Raw genomic sequence first — 20,257 nt, 5'->3', positions numbered from 1 at the left:
GCTATATTTGGGAACATGACTTGAAGAATGTGAAACATTCCTTTCTTGAGATCTTTCTCCTCACTGTTTGCTTACATCATATAAAAGATATAGTTCTGTACATCTGTTTTCCATGTTGGAAGAGAAGCTTGTTCTTGTAGCTCAGATACATACACTTGATCGGCTTGGGCTGGTAATGTTTTCAAGCACCTGTCATTCTAGCAATCCTTGTAGTTTGCTGTTGGCACTATTGTTCTGACCTGTAGCTGCACAATGCAGTACTGACATTCTTACAGCTATGAGGCATAAAAGCATATCCTTAGGCATACTGGTTCAAAAGTAATAAGGTGAAGCATATTTTATTCAAATTTAATTAATGGAATAAAATCAAATTGTTTATTTTTTTCTTTCACTTGGCCCTACCCACTTTATGGAATGCAAGTCATAGCACATCATTCAAGTATAATTCAGTCCTGTGCTTGAGACTCCCTCCACATTCAGTATGTCTCTAAATACTATTCATCAGAGAACAAGTGAGTGGAGAAGAAGTATAACCTTGGGCAGTGGGGGAGGGGGCAGGGAGAATACCCCTTATGTATTTGACCTTTATGGGAGAGGTTTAAAGAGATTTGGCATTCCTGTTGTAAATGTTCCTAGTTGGAAGCACTGGGAGGCACTGTCTCTATTTCAGATAACGTGCATTATATTACACAATTCAGAATCTGAAGTCTATGCCTTGAATAATCTTTAGGAGACAGCTCAAGGCTATATATGTGTGTGTAAAAACTGCTGAATATTTACAATTTATTTTCCATGTTCTAGAAACAAATCTGTCCAATCTGTACTGCTGAATGATCGTGATCTGGCACCAAAATTGCCAGCACAATCTGGGGATGGAGATGGAGACCTCAAATAGCATAGTGTGCTTACCTAAACACTGCAATTCTTACTTTCAAAAGCAATCACACCATATTCATATATTTTTAAGGTTTTGTTGTTTAACTCAATTTCACTGGCTGCTTTATATCTCTTTTTACTCCTTGGACTGTTGCAATCATTGACTTAGATCATTATTTAGATGCAGGGAATGGATTGACAGAAGCAGCTCCTGTATCCACCATTCTGAAAATAACAAGAGACAACTAACCAGGTCAATTAAAAACCTGCAGTTGTATGCTTCAAGAGTAACAGTAACTCAACATGGCAAGTTGTGCAGCTGCAGGTTTTTCATCTTTGGCTATTTTATAGTTTAAACATTTTGTGAATCCATGACAATGACTTGTCAGCCTGATCAGTCATCAAATTATGCATGTTCATATGAGCACGAATTGAATGTTTGGCTCTTCCTTTTCCACCATAGCCTACTGCACTCTGCAGGATCACACAACCCCATGGCCTTTGTGGGGGTGGGGGTTGGGGGGAGGAGGGGAAAGATTTCAAGGGTGGATCAGAATGATGAAAGCAGAGTTGTAGAACACCCTGCACGCTCCACCTGTTTTTAACCCATATATTGTTCAAACATGTGAAAGACACCGCTTGTGGTAGGACACTGACGCTATTTTTGACAGTATCTTTGAAGCCCTTTGCAAGGGTTGAAAAATCACTTTGGGAAGTGGATGCTGAAGCAGTATTTCTACCTATCCAATTGCTTATGCTTAAATCTGAATTGGATACTGATACAGATTTATAGAATAATTGTTTCTGAAAAAAAATGGCAACGTAATTACTTACTTCAGTTAAGAACAGCTATAGGAAACAAACCTGCAATGTGATCTGACTACTACTAAAGTCACAAAAAATATATTTTATACAGATTGGTTTTCAGTGCAGGCTATGCAAAAAAACTTCCAGAATTAGTTTCGATTACTTCCTTTATCCATGAAATATAATTGGGTACTAGAGTATAAGCTCCATATTTTCCGACTTCAGCACAGCCTTCTCCCCAGCTGACAATCCCCAAGAGATACCAAGTATTATGATAAGATACAGCAAAAGGTCCACCGCTATCTCCTTTGCAAGCATCCTGCCCTTCCGCATCATAGCCTGCACAAAACATGCTGTCCGTAATGAGCTTCTTGGTTGACTGCCGACAGGTCTCCATGCTCACAATGGGCAACCTAACTTTCATGAGAAAGCGAGTTAACCTACCCTTAGCATAAGTTGCACCCCATCCGCTAACTGTTCCATGAGCTACGTCTTCAATCAGCAAAGTAGCTAAGTTAGGACGAGGAAGGCAGATGGGAAGTACATTCTGGGTAAAAATGACATCGCTAGTCAATTGGACCAAAGCAATGTCATTGTTGTAGTTCTGTGAGTTATACTGAGGATGTCTCCAATAGTGCCGTACTCTCACTTTTTGTTCATCTCGTTCTCGCTGATGTTTGTCAAAATCTCCTGAAAAGCAAATGAAAGTGTGAAAACAAAGAAAAACTAAGCAGTGCTGACAGTGGAAAACAAGGAAAATGAGGGGAAAAAAGAATAGCCTTAGATCCAGGTAGAAATACCGCACGTTGGTTATAGAAATACTGATTCTGCACATTAAAAATGCTTGTAAAGTATTTTTTTCCTCAGGCACTTCAAAAACAAGGGGGTTTCTAGATGAAGCTGTCATTGTGCAACTACCCTACCTCGTTTAGAGAACTCTATGGGAAATTGAAATGACATTGTCTTCCATTAATAACATTATCATTGTTCTTCCACTGGTGCTTTCAATTTTTTACTATTTTTTTAAAGGAAGAATACAGTATATACTACTACTCGACTATGAGCCCTAGAACAAGCCAGATGTTTTCTCTGAAATAATATATGAAAACTGAAAAAGTAGAATGACTGTGGCAAAAGAAGGCAAAGATAGTACCAATAGTAACAGGAGCCTTGGGAACAATCCCAAAACATCTGGAGCACCACTTGAACACCATTAGCCTCAACAAAATTATCATCAGTCAATTGCAAAAGGCAGCTTTACTTGGAACAGTTTATATCCAGTGATGGTATCTTTTAACACCAAAGTCACTGAGAGTGACTTGGGCAGCCATGTAAATTTTCATAAATAAATAAATAAACTCACCATAAAACAACATCTGCCTAACTCTACTCCTTGGAAAGGACTCTTAGGTAGATTAAAAATCAAATTCTAAGTTTCTGGCCAACTATGATCAACCATAATAATCCAGGCAAAATATTTGGCTGATTGTGTGACCAACCATAATAATTTATTAAGTTCAAGTTCAAGTTTCAAGTTTAATTTATATACCGCCCTTCTCCTTGGTAGGGACTCAGGGCGGTTCACAGGGCATATATAAAAAAACGATACAAAAATTAAAAAAGATTAAACCAATGCCCAGTTAAAAACAGTAATACAATTCTAAAACAACAATTTAAAACCCATAATCCCCTGTCAGGCCAGACCAGCTAATTCAAATAGGTGGGTCTTCAGGCCACGACGGAAAGTTCGGAGGTCTGATGCCATCCGGAGCTCCACCGGCAGTTGGTTCCATAATGCCGGAGCGCCCACAGAGAAGGCTCTCCCCCTGGGGGCCACCAGTCGGCATTCCCTGACCGGCGGCACCCTGAGGAGGCCCTCTCTGTGGGAACGCACAGGGCGGAGGGGAGTTGATGCCGGCAGCAGGTGGTCCCTGAGGTAACCCGGACCCATGCCATGTAAGGACTTAAAGATCATAACCAAGACCTTGAACCTCACCCGGAAGACAACTGGTAACCAATGCAGCTCGCGGATCAAAGGTGTAACATGGGAGTACCGGGAAACTCCCAAGACAACTCTCGCGGCCGCATTCTGTACCAGTTGGAGCCTCCGAGTGGTCTTCAAGGGAAGCCCCATGTAGAGAGCATTACAGTAGTCAAGGCGAGAGGTCACGAGCGCATGAGTGACCGTACACAGGGCATCCCGGTCCAGATAGGGCCGCAACTGGCGCACCAGGCGAACCTGGGCGAAAGCCCCCCTAGTCACGGCCACTATATGATCTTCCAGGGTAAGCCGTGAATCTAGGAGGACTCCCAAGTTGCGAGCCCTATCCACGGGGGGTAAGAGCTCACCCCCCATAGAAAGAGATGGAACATTTTGAATGTCCCGGGATGCCAGAATGTACAGCCACTCAGTCTTGTCAGGGTTGAGTTGAAGTCTGTTCCTCCCCATCCAGACCCGAACCGCCTCCAGGCAACGGGACATCACAGCGAGGGCATCACTGGGGTGGTTTGGGGTCGAAATGAAAAGTTGGGTATCATCGGCATATTGATGATACCCAACTCCAAAACCACGAATGATCTCACCCAGCGGTTTCATGTAGATGTTGAACAGGAGAGGCGAGAGAACCGACCCCTGAGGAACTCCACAAACGAGAGACCTAGGGGCCGATCTCTGCCCCCCTGCCAACACCGACTGCGAGCGTCCCAGGAGATAGGAGGAGAACCACTGAAAAACTGTGCCTCCCACTCCCAATCCCCTGAGACGCCGCAGCAAGATACCATGGTCGATGGTATCGAAAGCCGCCGAGAGGTCTAATAGGACTAGGACAGAGGAATATCCCCTGTCCCGAGCCCTCCAGAGATCATTCACCAGAGCGACCAATGCCGTCTCTGTGCTGTACCCGGGCCTGAAACCCGATTGGTAGGGGTCCAGATAATCCGCTTCATCCAGGACCAGAGGGAGCTGATGCGCCACCACACTCTCGACAACCTTCGCAAGAAAGCGAAGGTTGGAGACTGGACGAAAGTTGTTCAATACAGCTGGGTCCAAGGCAGGCTTCTTGAGGAGAGGTCTCACCACCGCCTCCTTCAAGACGGTGGGGAAATAACCCTCACTCAAAGAAGCAGATATAACCGCCTGGAGCCAGCCTCATGTCCTCTCCCTAGCTGCATAAACCAGCCAGGAAGGGCACGGGTCCAACAAACATGTGGAGGAGCTCAGCCTCCCCATAATCCTGTCCACTTCATCAGGGGTCACAGAATCAAACTCTTCCCAGGTAACGTTGACAAGACCGCCCGTGTCCTGACCGCCTGACTCTGCCCAGCTGGAGTCCAAACCGGTCCGAATCCGAGCGATTTTATCCGACAGATGTTGACTAAATTCCTCGGCACGACCCTGCAAGGGATCCTCCCTCACCTCCTGATTAAGAAGTGAGCGAGTCACCCTAAACAAGGCGGCCGGGCGATTATCTGCGGACGCGATGAGGGTGGAGAAGTAATTACACCTCGCCACCCTCATCGCTGCGAGATAAGACCTAATATAGGTTCTTAACTGCAACCGGTCGGGTTCGGATCGGCTAGACCTCCAACGGCTCTCTAGGCCCCGTTTCCGACGCTTCATCTCCCGGAGCTCCGTGGAAAACCATGGAGCTCGCTGGGATCTGCGCCGGGTCAGGGGCCGCAAGGGTACAACCCGGTCAAGTGCCTCAGTGGCTGCCCTTTCCCAGGCTTCCACTAAGGCATCCGCCGAGCTGTGAGCAGTGGAGGCAGGTGGGGACCCCAGCGCCGCTTGGAATCTATCAGGATCCATTAAGCGTCTGGGGTGGTACCATCTAATTGGCTCCGTGCCCCCACGGCGGGGGGTGGCAAAACGGAAGACCAGCCGCAGGAGATGATGATCGGTCCATGACAGGGGCATAATAAATGGAGAGCCCCCACCAAGATCATCCAACCACCGTCTAGATAAAAAAATCAGGTCAAGAGTGTGGCCTCCCTCATGAGTTGGTTCTGAAATTACTTGCGTCAGGTCCATGGCCGCCATGGAAGCCATGAACTCCCGAGCTAGCTCAGATGAACCTCCCAGGGATGGTAGATTGAAGTCTCCCAAAACTATAAGTTTGGGAAACTCAACCACCAAACCCGAGAGGATATCGAGCAGCTCGGGCAGGGCTGCCGCTGTGCGACTAGGCGAAATGTACACCAGCAGCAAGCCCAACTGCGCCCCAGGACCAAATCTCACAAAGAGAGACTCACACCCGACTATCTGAGAAACGGTGGTCTCCCGCGGGCATAAGGTCTCCCTAATAGTAACCGCCACTCCCCCACCCCTACCATGAGCTCGTGGCCGGTATAGCACCCGGAAGCCTGGTGGGCAGAGGTCAACCAAAGGGATCCCACCCTCTGGGCCCAACCAAGTCTCCGTGATGCAAGCCAGGTCCGCATGCTCACCCTCAACTAAATCCCTAACGAGGGGAGCTTTGTTAACCACGGACCTGGCATTCAGGTACACCAGCCGGAGCTCAGGAGGCTGCACATCCTCGCTCCCGGGATCTCGGGGAAGAAGCAGAGGGTCGGAGCGCCTCACCGCTTGCAAGTAGCGGGGACGGCCCTCCCGGTAGTGATACGGCCCCCTGTCTATCCGCCTGCTGCCATTCCCCGTCGTGGGAATTGATAATCCCACGACCCGCTCATGAGCCCCAGCGACAACGCCACCCCGTTCTCCCCCCGTGCAATCAGACCCAAGTCTGGTCTGAACCATGGTAGATCGGCCACCCCCCATAGCCAAACAACCCCTATCTCCCACCCCGCTCCCTAGCCCTATAAAAAAATTAGATAAAAAAATAATCAGAGGCTTAAATTAAATGTATACATTGCCCAACTCCCAGAGACTCAGGGCAGTTTACAATTCTTAAACATTTAAAAAGAAAGAACAATATAAAAACCATCAAAACAGAAGTAAACAAAAAAAATTGATAATAATGAAAATAAACTCAGAGGGGAACAAAAAGAAAGAAAAAGGGCATTAAACTAGCAATTCTCTCCAAAGGCCTGAACAAATCAGGTGATCTGCAAATCAAGTACACCTCCATAATATACTCAGGCTGGTAAATAATCAGGATTCAGTATCATTTTATAAAATTAATTAAAATATATCAATGTTTCTCAATCTCAGCCTTAAGATGTGTTGACTTCCTGGATGAACAATTCTGGGAGTTGAAGTGTTGAGGCTGAGAAACACTGAGGTATACGTTTGCTTGCTTCTGTAACTGCTAAGGTTAGAAATTCATTCATTTATTATTTATTTATGTGATACCAGGACAGGAGACTCTACTGCTTCTTTTAGAATACATTGTGGGGAAAATCAAGCATTACAACACTGTAATTTTGTTTGTGTCTCTCTACAACTTACCCACTGTAACTTGATGTGGGGTGATGGTATCAAAACAGTGCGCTGCAGTAAGTACCCACTGACTACTGATCAAGCTGCCCCCACAAAAACCGTAACCTCTATTATTTTGAATCAGTACCTAGGGAGAAAAAAAATAATTATTTTTTAACCCCAGCTGCAAATCTGTATGAATTTCCTACATTCTCATTTCAATTATTTAGTATTGAATCAGAGGTTAATCGTTGTACACAAAAATACAATGATTTGAAGCAACACATTTCTTCATACACACAGAACAGTATTGCAAGCTTCCTTTTTCCAATAGTTATACAAAAGGACAGCATATACTGAACAGTCAGTTGTCCTCCCTTGGGAGGCAAAGGTATCATTTAAGAATATATCTGGACAAATTTTAGAGGTCCTGTTGGCACTGTGCTTGTTGAAAGGAGACGTTCATGGTCTGAGGCTCCAAGCCTACATGCAATTCTCCACAGCCTTAAGGAGGCCTAGATCTCTGCAAAAAGGTAAAGGTAAAGGTTCCCCCACACATGCGTGCTAGTCGTTTCTGACTCTAGGGGCCGGTGCTCATCTCCGTTTCAAAGCCGAAGAGCCAGCGCTTGTCCGAGGACGTCTCCGTGGTCATGTGGCCGACATGACTAGACGCCAAAGGCGCACGGAACACTGTTACCTTCCCACCGTAGTGGTCCCTATTTTTCTACTTGCATTTTTATGTGCTTTCGAACTGCTAGGTTGGCAGAAGCTGGGACAAGTAACAGGTGCTCACTCTGTTACGCGGCACTCAGGATTCGACCCGCCAAACTGCTGACCATCTGAACGACAAGCTCAGCATCCTAACCCACTGAGCCACCACGTCTCTGCAAAAGATGTTGCTAAATATCTTGAATGACATAGAAGGAGTTAATTATGAACTATTGAGAGTTCCAACATCTGTGTTCTGTCTTTCTTTGCTTTTTGGAACTTACCTCCTAGCTTGCCACTCAGAATTAACTTCCGTTGAAAAGATTGCACCCTGCTGCTTCATAAGGAACCTCACCCTTCAATTCTAACAATGTAAAATGAGGTTATTTTATCAAACGCTTTAAGCGCAGAAGTGTTACCTGCCAAGGACATGCTCCTGGGCGGCAAAAAGATCCCCCAATTATTTTGGGGTTCCTATCTGTGTAGTTGATGTTTGACCATCTGAGTAAATCCTCTTCTGTGAAATTTCCTTCTAGCTTTTCCATGTTGTCTTCAGTTTCTCCTGTGAGATTCAACCATTCTGAGGAAGCCCAACTTAACATCTGATTCCAATTGGTCATGTTTTCTTGAGCATTCGTTTCGCTTTGCGTGATATTTCCTCCCTCATAAGAACGTGTGGATCGCTTAATCAGCCCACAAGGGAACGGATCTGAAATCAGGGAGATTAAACCACTGAGTTTAAGGAAAGTTGCTTAAGCATGTTTTCATTAGCTTAAACATTAATAGACATATGAAGACTTAGTGCTAATGAAGACAGCACTAAGACTCATCTTAGGACTTTGCAATTCTTCAGATTTGAAGGACAAAAGATGAAAATACAGCCCATCATCTGAAAATCCTTAAACCAGAAATGTATTTCTCAGCAGCTGCATGAAGAGCAGTTTATATGAAAAAAATGATCTTATTTTATATGCTTCCTTTGTTATTGAGTCATTGAAAAAATGCATTAAACAGTAATTCACCTTTTTTGTTTATATACTATATTTTTATTCTTTTTTTACTTTCTCAAGATATGGAAGAATTAGTTAAAATTTAAAAGTAATTTAATATAGTTACAATAACAATGAATAAGACTTCTAAAATCATAGATTTAAAAGCTACAAACTCTTTAAAGTTTGTGAACATCCAACAGTAATATCACCTGGACAGAAATTGAAAACTGTATTAGCAAAAGTTCTGGATGAATAGAGAGACTTAACCAGTACTGAAGCATACAATGCCTGATGCCAAATGTAATTAACTAGGGAGTTCAAGAGGATTTGTATCAAGAATTGTGGCTTTCATGTCACCACGTAGCAAATCACTGGCAGAAGAGGCACCTCAGGGAAACCTTGCCACTAGAATGTTGATGATGGCCGCATACTTATTAGGGTGGGCACTAAATTATAAGTCATACAGGGCAATATAAGTTATAACAATTACCTTGATTTTGACTTGATTGGAAACTTGTAACCAGTGCTTCTACTTCAGAACAGGTGTCGTATGTCTATGGCTTTCTGTGTCAATCTAGATGTAGAATTTTGTACTAGCTACAACTTCCAGACCAATGTCAAGGCTCCCCTCACATGTAGCACATTGAATAACACATGGTTTTTGCCTATCTAGAAAGTAATGAATATTTTGAAAAGTTTGAAAAAGGCATTCTTTGCCACTGAGTTGGAAGGATATTTTGGATACACATGAGCCAAGGGCTAGAGAGAACTCATGACTAAATGGATGTAACCTTTTCATATAAGCCCAGGCTTTGTTCAAATTATTCAGCACAAGAAGTTGTTTATAGAAAAGAATAGCAGATAAGGAGAAATGGCTAATGTAGCAAGAGTTATTACAACAAGTAGATGGAGAATTTAAGATGAAGTGAAGAGAACAATTGGAAGACATTTCAATTGTTTTCATATGCTCAGTTAAAAGAAAGGTTTAATATGGATAAAAAGACAATTGGAATTGAAAAACACAAAACGGGATTTGAAATTGAGTTATATTTAATAAATGAGCATGCAATAGCAAAAATGTTTTTGCTAAAATTTGAAACCGAAGAACAAGCTAAAGACTGCATGACAAAATGGACTATTAATTTTAGATATAATATACAGATGGACACTTGGGAGACAACGTGGGTAACTGTACTTAATTTCCATTGTGTCCTAATTTGTTTCACTGAAAGAAGAAAAAATGTTATATGAAGATTTATGGGCTTGAGGATTTAAAAAGATGTGAACTAAGTGAGGAGGTGAAAGAATTTATGTAACATTTAAGAGGAGAGAAGATTATAAGACTGTAATTATCTGTTGAAGGGAAGGTTGAAAGTCATTATATTTCATAACTTCATTTTCTTTGTTTCCCTTTTCCTTTTCTTTTTTTAGATTTGTCTTTTATTTTGTATAAAATTCTCAATATATACTGCATACATAAATAAATAAAAACCTGTAACCTGTCAAGCACTAGGAAAAATCAAAGTATGATTGATGGATCAAAGTACCAATAGCCAGCCAGAATATGAACATCTAATAATTGCTAGATACCGCTGTTAATTGTCTTCTTAACTGTAACAATATTCCATGACAAGATGGATGAAAAACAGTTGGTCAGAGGCAAATATTTTTAGGTTATAAAACAAAAGATGAACTCATCCAAGTGTTGTTCTGTTCCATAACTGCAATTTTATAACTGCCTTTTGCCTACTAATTCTCTTGCTATCTTTTCTACATTGGGAAATTTTGTGGAATCAAGGAACAACAAATTAAATTATGGTAAATATCTAATTAAGGATTTCGGTAACCTCCCTGCTTGCATTGGTTGAGGAAAATGTTATGTATGTGTCTGATCAGTCTTTGTACCTCTAATTACTTATAAAACTAACTAACATCCCTAAATATATTTAAGTAGATAATCCTGAGCTGCCACCGCTTATTTATGACGGGCTGGGAAAAATGAATTCAATATTTAAAGCATTGACCAAGTGTTATTCTACATATAAAGAGGAAATTTGGTCCAATTTTTTTCAACATAATACTTCATGATCTGTGCATCTAAAGTGCTCTTCATGCTGACTGGTTGGAAATTCTGGAACCATAACATCAACCCATTTAGGGAAAACCAGATTGAAAAGGGCTGCTGGAACATTTAGTTTCTAAACCCACATTTTTAAACCAGTAAAATGAGTCATTACCTGAGGGGGTACAACTCTTCCCGTCTTCATTTAGTGTATATCCTGCTGCACAGGAGCAGGTCACACGAAGTGAATGTTCGGTATCTTGGCAGTATTGCTCACAATTTCCATTTTTGTACCAGCATTCAAATTTCTCTGCATTGGAGACAGGGATGAAGGTCCTTGAGTCATTACTACTTACTCTCTCCAACAGACCATAATCCTATAATAATAGACTATCACTAGTGGGAACCCAAATCACAATTTATCATTTTTTAAATTAATAGAAGGACCTTCAAGTTATACTTGGGCCTCTGTGTGTGTGTGTGTAATGTGTGTGTGTGTGTGTGTGTGTGTGTGTGTGTCTTTGAATCAATCCATGCAGTTTTCTTGGCAATGTTTTTTTGGCAGTGGTTGCCACTGCTGTCTCTCTAAGGATAAAACTGATAGTGAGTGGCTCAATATCACCCAGCAGGCATTATACTTAAGACAAGACTAGAACTCACATATCCTGGTTTCTAGCCTACAGGTGAAACTTGAAAAATTAGAATATCATGCAAAAGTTCATTTATTTCAGTAATGCAACTTAAAAGGGGAAACTAATATATGAGATAGACTCATTATATGCAAAGCAAGATAGTTCAAGCTGTGATTTGTCATAACTGTGATGATTATGGAGTACAGCTCATGAAAACCCCAAATCCACAATCTCAGAAAATTAGAATATTGTGAAAAGGTGCAATATTCTAGGCTCAAAGTGTCCCACTCTAATCAGCTAATTAAGCCATAACACCTGCAAAGGGTTCCTGACCCTTTAAATGGTCTCTCAGTCTGGTTCAGTAGGAATCACAATCATGGGGAAGACTGCTGACCTGACAGTTGTATAGAAAACCATCACTGACACCCTCCATAAGGAGGGAAAGCCTGAAAAGGTAATTGCAAAAGAAGTTGGATGTTCCCAAAGTGCTGTATCAAAGCACATTAATAGAAAGTTATGTGGAAGGGAAAAGTGTGGAAGAAAAAGGTGCACAAGAAGCAGGGATGACCGCAGCCTGGAGAGGATTGTCAGGAAAAGGCCATTCAAAAGTGTTGGGGACTTTCACAAGGAGTACACTGAGGCTGGAGTCAGTGCATCAAGAGCCACCACACACAGACGGATCCTGGACATGGGCTTCAAATGTCGTATTCCTCTTGTCAAGCCACTCCTGAACAACAAGCAATGTCAGAAGCGTCTTACCTGGGCTAAAGAAAAACAGACCTGGTCTGTTGCTCAGTGGTCCAAAATCCTCTTTTCTGATGAGAGCAACTTTTGCATCTCATTTGGAAACCAAGGACCCAGAGTCTGGAGGTAGAATGGAGAGGCACACACTGCAAGATGCTTGAAGTCCAGTGTGAAGTTTCCACAGTCTGTGTTGATTTGGGGAGCCATGTCATCTGCTGGTGTTGGTCCACTGTGCTTCATTAAGTCCAGGGTCAATGCAGCAGTCTACCAGGAGATTTTGGAGCACTTCATGCTTCCTTCTGCAGACGAGCTTTATGGGGATGCTAACTTCATTTTCCAGCAGGACTTGGCACCTGCCCACACTGCCAAAAGCACCAAAACCTGGTTCAATGACCGTGGGATTACTGTGCTTGATTGGCCAGTAAACTCGCCTGACCTGAACCCCATAGAGAATCTATGGGGCATTGCCAAGAGAAAGATGAGAGACATGAGACCGAACAATGCAGAAGAGCTGAAGGCCGCTATTGAAGCATCCTGGTCTTCCACAACACCTCAGCAGTGCCACAGGCTGATAGCTTCCATGCCATGCCGCATTGAGGCAGTAATTGCTGCAAAAGGGGCCCAAACCAAGTACTGAGTACATATGCATGCTTATACTTTTCAGAGGTCCGATATTGTTCTATGTACACTCCTTGTTTTATTGATTGCATGTAATATTCTAATTTTCTGAGATTGTGGATTTGGGGTTTTTATGAGCTGTACACCATAATCATCACAATTATGACAAATCACGGCTTGAACTATCTTGCTTTGCCTGTAACGAGTCTATCTCATATATTAGTTTCCCCTTTTAAGTTGCATTACTGAAATAAATGAACTTTTACACAATATTCTAATTGTTTGAGTTTCACCTGTAGTGCTTTTAAGTACTAGACCAAACTGGCTCTCCAGGTTCCTTTAAATAGCCAATTTTTGTCTTGTTTAGTGTTATGACTTACTCCCTAATTTTACACCTTCTCTCCCAGCATCTTTTGATCCCTGCTTCACCACCTGCCTTAACATAGCAGCTTAGTCGCTACCACCACCTACTTTCCAGGGGCGGCATCTACCTGATCTTTTCTCCAATCCCAACATATGTGAGATAGGATTCCCACAGATGGCAGATAGGCTGCCATCTGTGTAGTAAGTGTGGAAGTATAAGGGCAACATGTATATATATAAAGGAAATACATTTCTATAGCAGTAACTTCTGACTCTGTGGTATGCAACTAGGGAATTCAGCCTGTCCTCCTTTGGGAGGAGATAGATTAATCACACAATAAATAAATAGAAGCAAACTTTATTTTTGAAAAAGAATGTTATCATTCCTTTTAACTTTAACTTTTAATTTAAATAGTTACATGCAATATATGCAATAATAATGGAGGAAATAAAAAATACTGAGTTAGTTAAATCACAGAGAGCACTTTAAGTTACTCTTCAACAGAAAAAAGTAGAGGTAAAGATAAGAGTAGAGTAGAGTAGAGTAGAGTAGAGTAGAGTAAAGTAGAATAACAGAAATGGAAGGGACCTTGGAGGTATTCTAGTCCAGAGATGTCAAACTCGCCAAGTCCATGAGTCATAAAAGAGCCAAGGTTGCCTACCCCTGTTCTAGACCCTGCAAACTGTTGGGGTCTGCAGCATACTTTGTTGCCTGAATGAGGGGGAGAGGATGATACGAGGGGGCAAAGCCAGTTCTGTAGGTAGCCTGGCCCTATGACATGTAGTGCTTTACAGGTAATGACTAACCCCTTGACTTGGACCTGGAAGCAATCTGGCACCCAGTGCAGTTTGTGGAACAAATGTATTGTATGTGCACTTTCTTTGCTCACCCAGTATGACTTGTACAGTTGCATTCTGCACCAGTTGAAACCTCTGGATACTTTTCAAAGATAGCCCATTTAGGGTATATTGCAATAGTCCAATTGGGAGATGACCAGGGTATAGAGGGTCACCCTGTCCTGGAAGGGGCATAACTGGCACACAAGGCAGAGTTGGCCAAAGGCTATTCTTGCCATGGCTGCCATTTGCTCTTTGAGCAGGAGCTATGGGTCCAAGAGGACCCCTAAGTTATCCACTGGGTCTGTGTGTGATAGTGCAATCCTATCCAGGGCCAGAGATGACTTTTGGATACAGAGGGGCCCACACCCAGCCACTTCATCTAATCAGCTACTTCAAGCAATTTTTGGGAAGAATGGAGTTATATATATATTTAAGTTATTTATAAAAAGATTTTTGAAATTTATGTTGGAATGAAAACAGATATTATAATTCACATTTGGAAATGAAAAGGAGAAATTAGGAAGTAGTTGTTATGGTAACTGAATTAAACCTGAGTCCAAATTCTGAGTGATAAGACATTAGAAAGAAAAAAGAATATTATTATTCAAAATAATAACGATTGGTCCATTTAGTAATAGCTTTGATGCTTCTCTGCAGCACAACACATAAACAAAAATTGCACCACAGGATAATTCTTCAGCCACCAATATCCTTATCTCACACTGTAAAGCAAAGCATAAAGTAACATTCACCAGAAAACCTAACTCTAAATACACCCAAATGCCAATAGGAATGTATTAACCTAAATGTTACTGGTTTTAAAATGTTCGTCACCAACAGTGACCAAAACTTTTGCTCTGCCAGAATAATGCTCAAATAGTAGACATTCAAAAGTCAAGGTGAGACCTCTGAAATTAGTCCTCTTCCTTGATAATAACTGATGCATCTTAATTTTTAATTTTTTAAATTTTAATCCCATTTATATCTTGCCCTTCTCCGAAGACTCAGGGCGGCTTACAATCTAAAGCACAAATCAATGTGCTTAGCAATAGCCTTCATTCTATGTATGTCCCCCCCCCAAGCGGCATTTTTACAAAGTCAGCTTATTGCCCCCAACAATCTGGGTCCTCATTTTACCTACCTCGGAAGGATGGAAGGCTGAGTCAACCTTGAGCCTGGTGGGATGCGAACCTGCACTAATTGCAGGCAGCTGGTGTTACTTAAGGAGGCATTAGCCCACTGCTCCACCAAGGCTCTTAAGTTTGAAGCAAATCCTTTGACAAATCAGGGACCAGGCTATTATTTTGGTTCTCTGATCCCAACTACATGACAGCTTTTCCTGACACACGTCCTCTCTAAGCTACCCTTTTATTCACCACGCTAGTATGACTTTTGGCCAACAAAGTATCACCAGTTTAGGAAAGCTTCCACAAAATGTTACAACAACAGTAGGTAGGCTAATGTTATTCTCCACTCACCTATTTCACACTGATTTCCTCCATACCTTGGGGGACACGTACAGGAATATGTGTAGTGTCTGACTTTACATATTCCACCATTTTTACATGTATTTTCTTTACAGGGGTTGGAATCTGTTTGGAAAAAGAGATTTGATGATAGAAATCAAATCCAGGTAAATATTTGAAGTAAGTTCTTATTTATGCATTAAAGTATTTTGTTACTCACTTCAGTTTCAATAACACACTACATAATCTAAAATATTTAAATAATAAATAACAACAAAAATAATAATGTCAATAAAATGAGAATACAATAGATTAGTGGACAATGGAGGAAAACTATAACAGTTCATTATATGAATAATACATTAAAATAATTCTATCAAGTAAATAAAATTCTTGCTAGAACAAAAGCAAAATCTTCAATAGATTTCAAATGTATTGAAAAGTTAGCATAGGTGTTTATAACAATTATTTGCGCAGAATACACAGAATATGAGCAAAAGTTTTACCTTTGTAATCAAACCAAAACTCCATCTGCAAAATAAATGAAAAATAAAAACAGGTGATTAGGCCAAAGCACCCTTATAAATTAATTTAAACAATTCAACATAAATAATTAAGACACGTATGATTTAAAATCAACCTGGTTCTATAGAAAAGTTTTGAACAGAAGGTGGATCTGCCTCACTGATTTGCATAGATTATGAGGATTTGCATCATGAATATACAAATACATATGGCACCCATTTCTCAATTATATATATACCAGATTATAAAACTAAAAGCTCTAAAAGGCCTGGATTTTTTTAAAGACTGAGCAGTCCTTTGTTGATTGTATTACAGAAAGAACCTGTAGTAACTTAAACAGTAGTTTGCTCCAAAGTAAGACTCTACTTACTAGCTGCTATTAATTTATTATTTATTTATTAATGCTGTTAAGTGTCCCTGTATCTGCAGGAGGTATCTGCTTAAAATGATTCTCCTTCAGCCTCAATTATGTCACTGAAACTAAAAAAACGAGTGTAATTAAGCATAGCAAGATTAGTCTGAGCACTGTTTAGATTTAGTATTTGAAGCAAATTGCAGAAATTTTTTCTTAGGTTAAGACTTTTGAACCAGCCTTCTGTTAAAAAATAATATAGTTTCCACAACCTTGAAGCTAATCCAGACTAATATAGATTATTATACTCTGTTGTGTTAATGCTTTGCCTCATCATTTCCTTGTTGTGTAACACAGCTGATCTGTTCAAAGAGGGTTTGGGCTATAAGAAACACATCCAAAATATTCCCATACCTCTTTAGTGTGACATCCTGTAAGACCTGTAGGAGGTGAAGGATGAATCACAAGAAATCATGATTTCAGCTGGAGAAGTATGTATACAAGTCCATTTTAAATACGTGAGGATTTTTTGCTGACTGTTTAAAGAAATAGAAATATTTATTCCAGCCACTGAAAGTCAAAAGATTGCTCTTGTATTTTACTTATTTATTCAGTTTGTATAACTGCCCTTCTCAAACCAGTGAATCTGAGTAGCAGACAAACATTGTATGTGTAATTCTTTTATTTATTGATTTTAATGTGCCAAATTATTGCTAATTTTAAATGTTTTAACAATAACTACAGTGGTATCCGAGAACCAGTTTGGTATAGTAGTTAAGGCACCATGCTGGAAACTAAGAGCCTGTGAGTTCTAGTTCTGCCTTATCACAGCGCCATCTGGATGACTTTAGGCCAGTCACTTTCTCTCAGCCCTAGGGAGCAGGCAATGGCAAACCATTTCTGAAAAACTCTTGCCAAGAAAACTAAAAGGACTTGTCCAGACAGTTACCAGGTGTCAACACTGACTTGAAAGCACAAACAACAATAACAATAAAGCAAACAAAACAGTAGTTTCCATGAATGTGGTTATTTTCAGGAATCAGCAGTTTCTATGGGATGTTTCGATTAGACACACTTTCCTCTTACACTTGCATGAAATAGTCAGATGTCCCTACAATTCCATTGCTCACCGTTTTCTCCCTTGACTTGAAAATCTCTCTTGCCTCCTCAAATGAACACTGTTCCTCTCTGCATTCTCTCTCCAAATTTCCTGGGAGAATCTCCTCCAAGAAAGTGTTAGCACGTTTCTGAATCCTCAGAACCCGGTTTGCCTTCTCTTTTTTCACAAATACTGTAGGTAAAGTGTAATATATCACTAAGAATTCCAATTTCTTCAATTTAGGGTAATATATATATGTATATTCACACTGAACATACTGCATATACATGTATAATATATGCTTTACTGAAGGGCTAAACTGGGGAACATGTTTGGACATTTCTCCTGGGCTTAAATATGGGGGCGGGAGGAGAGATCCATAAATGAAATATACTGTATTTATTGGCGTATAACACGCACTTTTTCTTCCTGAAAATAGGGGGCAAATGATGTGTGCGTGTTATACGCCGATATAATTTAAGGTTTTTTTCCTGAAATTTCCTTTTTAAAATGAGGTGCGTGTTATACGCCGGTGTGTGTTATACGCCGATAAATACGGTATTTAAAAACATGTGACTGTGTTTCATCTTCAAAATTCATCTCAAAACAACACTTATGAAATTAAAATAGCATTGTTCTTAAAGTAACAATCAGAAACATATGGGTTTAAATATTAACTATGGTTGTTAATACATGATCCATATTGTGACTGTTGGTAATGAATAATAGGTACCTGATAACGAATGTGAAAAGATGATGAAGCAGCAGATTAGGAAAATCAAGGTTGGCCCCAAGAAAATTCTAGCCATTGTATATCGAAAGTGAATAGTAGAATATACTGATTTGGAGACAGTCACCTATACATAGGAAACAAGACTAAACAAAATATCCCTCAAGTACTGAGATAAGAAAGAGCGAACTAGACAATAAGAATTATGTATATACTGTATGGGGAATAGTTGAGAAGGCTATGATCTAGAAACAAAGAGAACGGAAGCCAAATTTATTTTGTGGCCATTTGGATAGTGCCTAAAACCAGAATTAAATGTACTGGAATAATAACTCAGATATTTTGCTCTTAAAGGAAAAATTAGCATGTTGAGGAAGTTAGAAGTATCTGTTTTTATCACTGATCTGATGCACTAGCAATGGCTATATATTCAATGTGTGCAAGTGAAGAAACATCTGAAGAATAGTAGTGCAAGCAGATAAGGCCCACTTCCTTTTAATCTCCTGTTAAAACTAACGTTTTAACTGATGCACCCTATAGGAACAGATGGTATTTCATTTTGTTTTTACAGCCGTTGATTATGCTCATTTCATCAAACAACAATTGCCATCCAATAACAGAAACTTTGTTGCTCAGGAAATCAGGTACATGTTAAAGTAAGAAAATAAAGAAAAAACCAGGCAGCTTTAAAGGAAACAGTCTCTGATTTGTTGCAGCAAATTAGAAATGTTGCGTTCTCTTACCTGATTAGGAAGGGAAAAGTGCAGAACATCTACAAAAGCTAGGAAAGAAAAGCTACTGAAAATTATATGTTGATGATTAAACTATTGCAAATATTGACATGGAAGTTCTGGTCTTAGGATACTATGGCAAAAAAAACCTCCCCCACTGCAGCCTAAACATTTTAAAGTTAAACAGATTCTTTTTCTTTGCTTGTGGCCTCTTTTTTTTTATAATCCTCACATTTTTATAGAACTTGGGATTGGGGGGGGGGGAAAGAGAGAATGCTTTCCTATGTTTTATTCATCACACCATAAATGACTTTTTGAAAAACATTGGAACTTTCTCAAAAACCTTCTCTTCCTCTTCTTTCAAATAGAATGTTTTCTGGATATCTGCACTTTTTATCCCTCCGAGCTGTAGTTATTATTTGATATATTTCGGTAATATTCTGCTTTAAGCACATGCAATACATGCAAATACTTTAAGCACATGCAAATACAGCTTCCTCAACAGGTTTTCTAGCTGGAAGATAATTCATATATCAATATGTGCATTTATGTATGTATCAGAGATTTGAGGGAGGATAAATACCCCATGTCACAAACATGGAAAGGAATCGATTTAAAATATTTAAAATAAGATGGACCAAATTTTTTACTCCTAAAACATCTAAATTAAACATAATCTTCCCAGATAGTCAAATATTGTTAAGTTTAATTGGTCACTGGCATCAAGAGAACAAAACAAGATGAAAATCACTTTGATATAAAAGCCAATTCAAAGTGATGCATGGGTTTGGCAAAAGATGGATCTGGATCCTAAAAAGGATCTGAGCAGGACAACCTGCCACACAAGGAGCTACAGTGACAGCTGTGATGCCCCATACACCATTAAGGTGATTAGATTACAAATATGTAGCTTTAACACATGGCCTTTTGTCTGAGGGGCTTCCTTTTGAGAAACAGATTTTGATGTGTAGCCTTATATCCATGGATGGCAATTTATAGTTCAGGAAAGGGAACAGGAAAGAAAATAGATGGTAGCATATTGAGCATATGTATACTCCACGTGAATATAGTAAACAAATAGAATAACAGTTCTAAAAAATACCGTAGGAGTTATGCCAAATAGCCATGGGCTTCACCCCACAAACTCTATAATTGTGTCTATTCAAGGATAACACACACCAAAAAGAAAACTCCATTATGCAAGCAGCAACTCCCACTAGCTTGCATTCAATTTGAACTTGTTCTCTCCCATCTAAATCTTCACAGGCTCCAGGCACCAAGACATAGTAATAGCAGCACCTCTGCACAACTCAGGGTAATAATTTATGCTTTTGA

General features: G+C 40.4%; 1 protein-coding gene across 1 annotated transcript; it reads right to left on the bottom strand.

Annotated features, from left to right (window-relative positions):
* Positions 1-1,810: 1,810 nt before the first annotated feature.
* On the bottom strand, positions 1,811-17,801 carry LOC310640770 (coagulation factor X-like; the record flags this gene model as incomplete). The annotated part of the gene is made up of 7 exons (XM_083363288.1): positions 1,811-2,373; positions 7,091-7,208; positions 8,188-8,477; positions 10,998-11,132; positions 15,498-15,611; positions 15,992-16,016; positions 17,493-17,801. The coding sequence occupies 7 exons, from the start codon at positions 17,799-17,801 to the stop codon at positions 1,811-1,813; spliced, it is 1,554 nt and encodes a 517-aa protein (XP_083219414.1).
* Positions 17,802-20,257: the final 2,456 nt, after the last annotated feature.

Source organism: Vipera ursinii (assembly GCF_947247035.1).
Source record: "Vipera ursinii genome assembly, chromosome: 5".
In the NCBI taxonomy this organism is placed as follows: domain Eukaryota; kingdom Metazoa; phylum Chordata; class Lepidosauria; order Squamata; family Viperidae; genus Vipera; species Vipera ursinii.
This window is presented reverse-complemented; position numbering and strand designations above follow the sequence as displayed.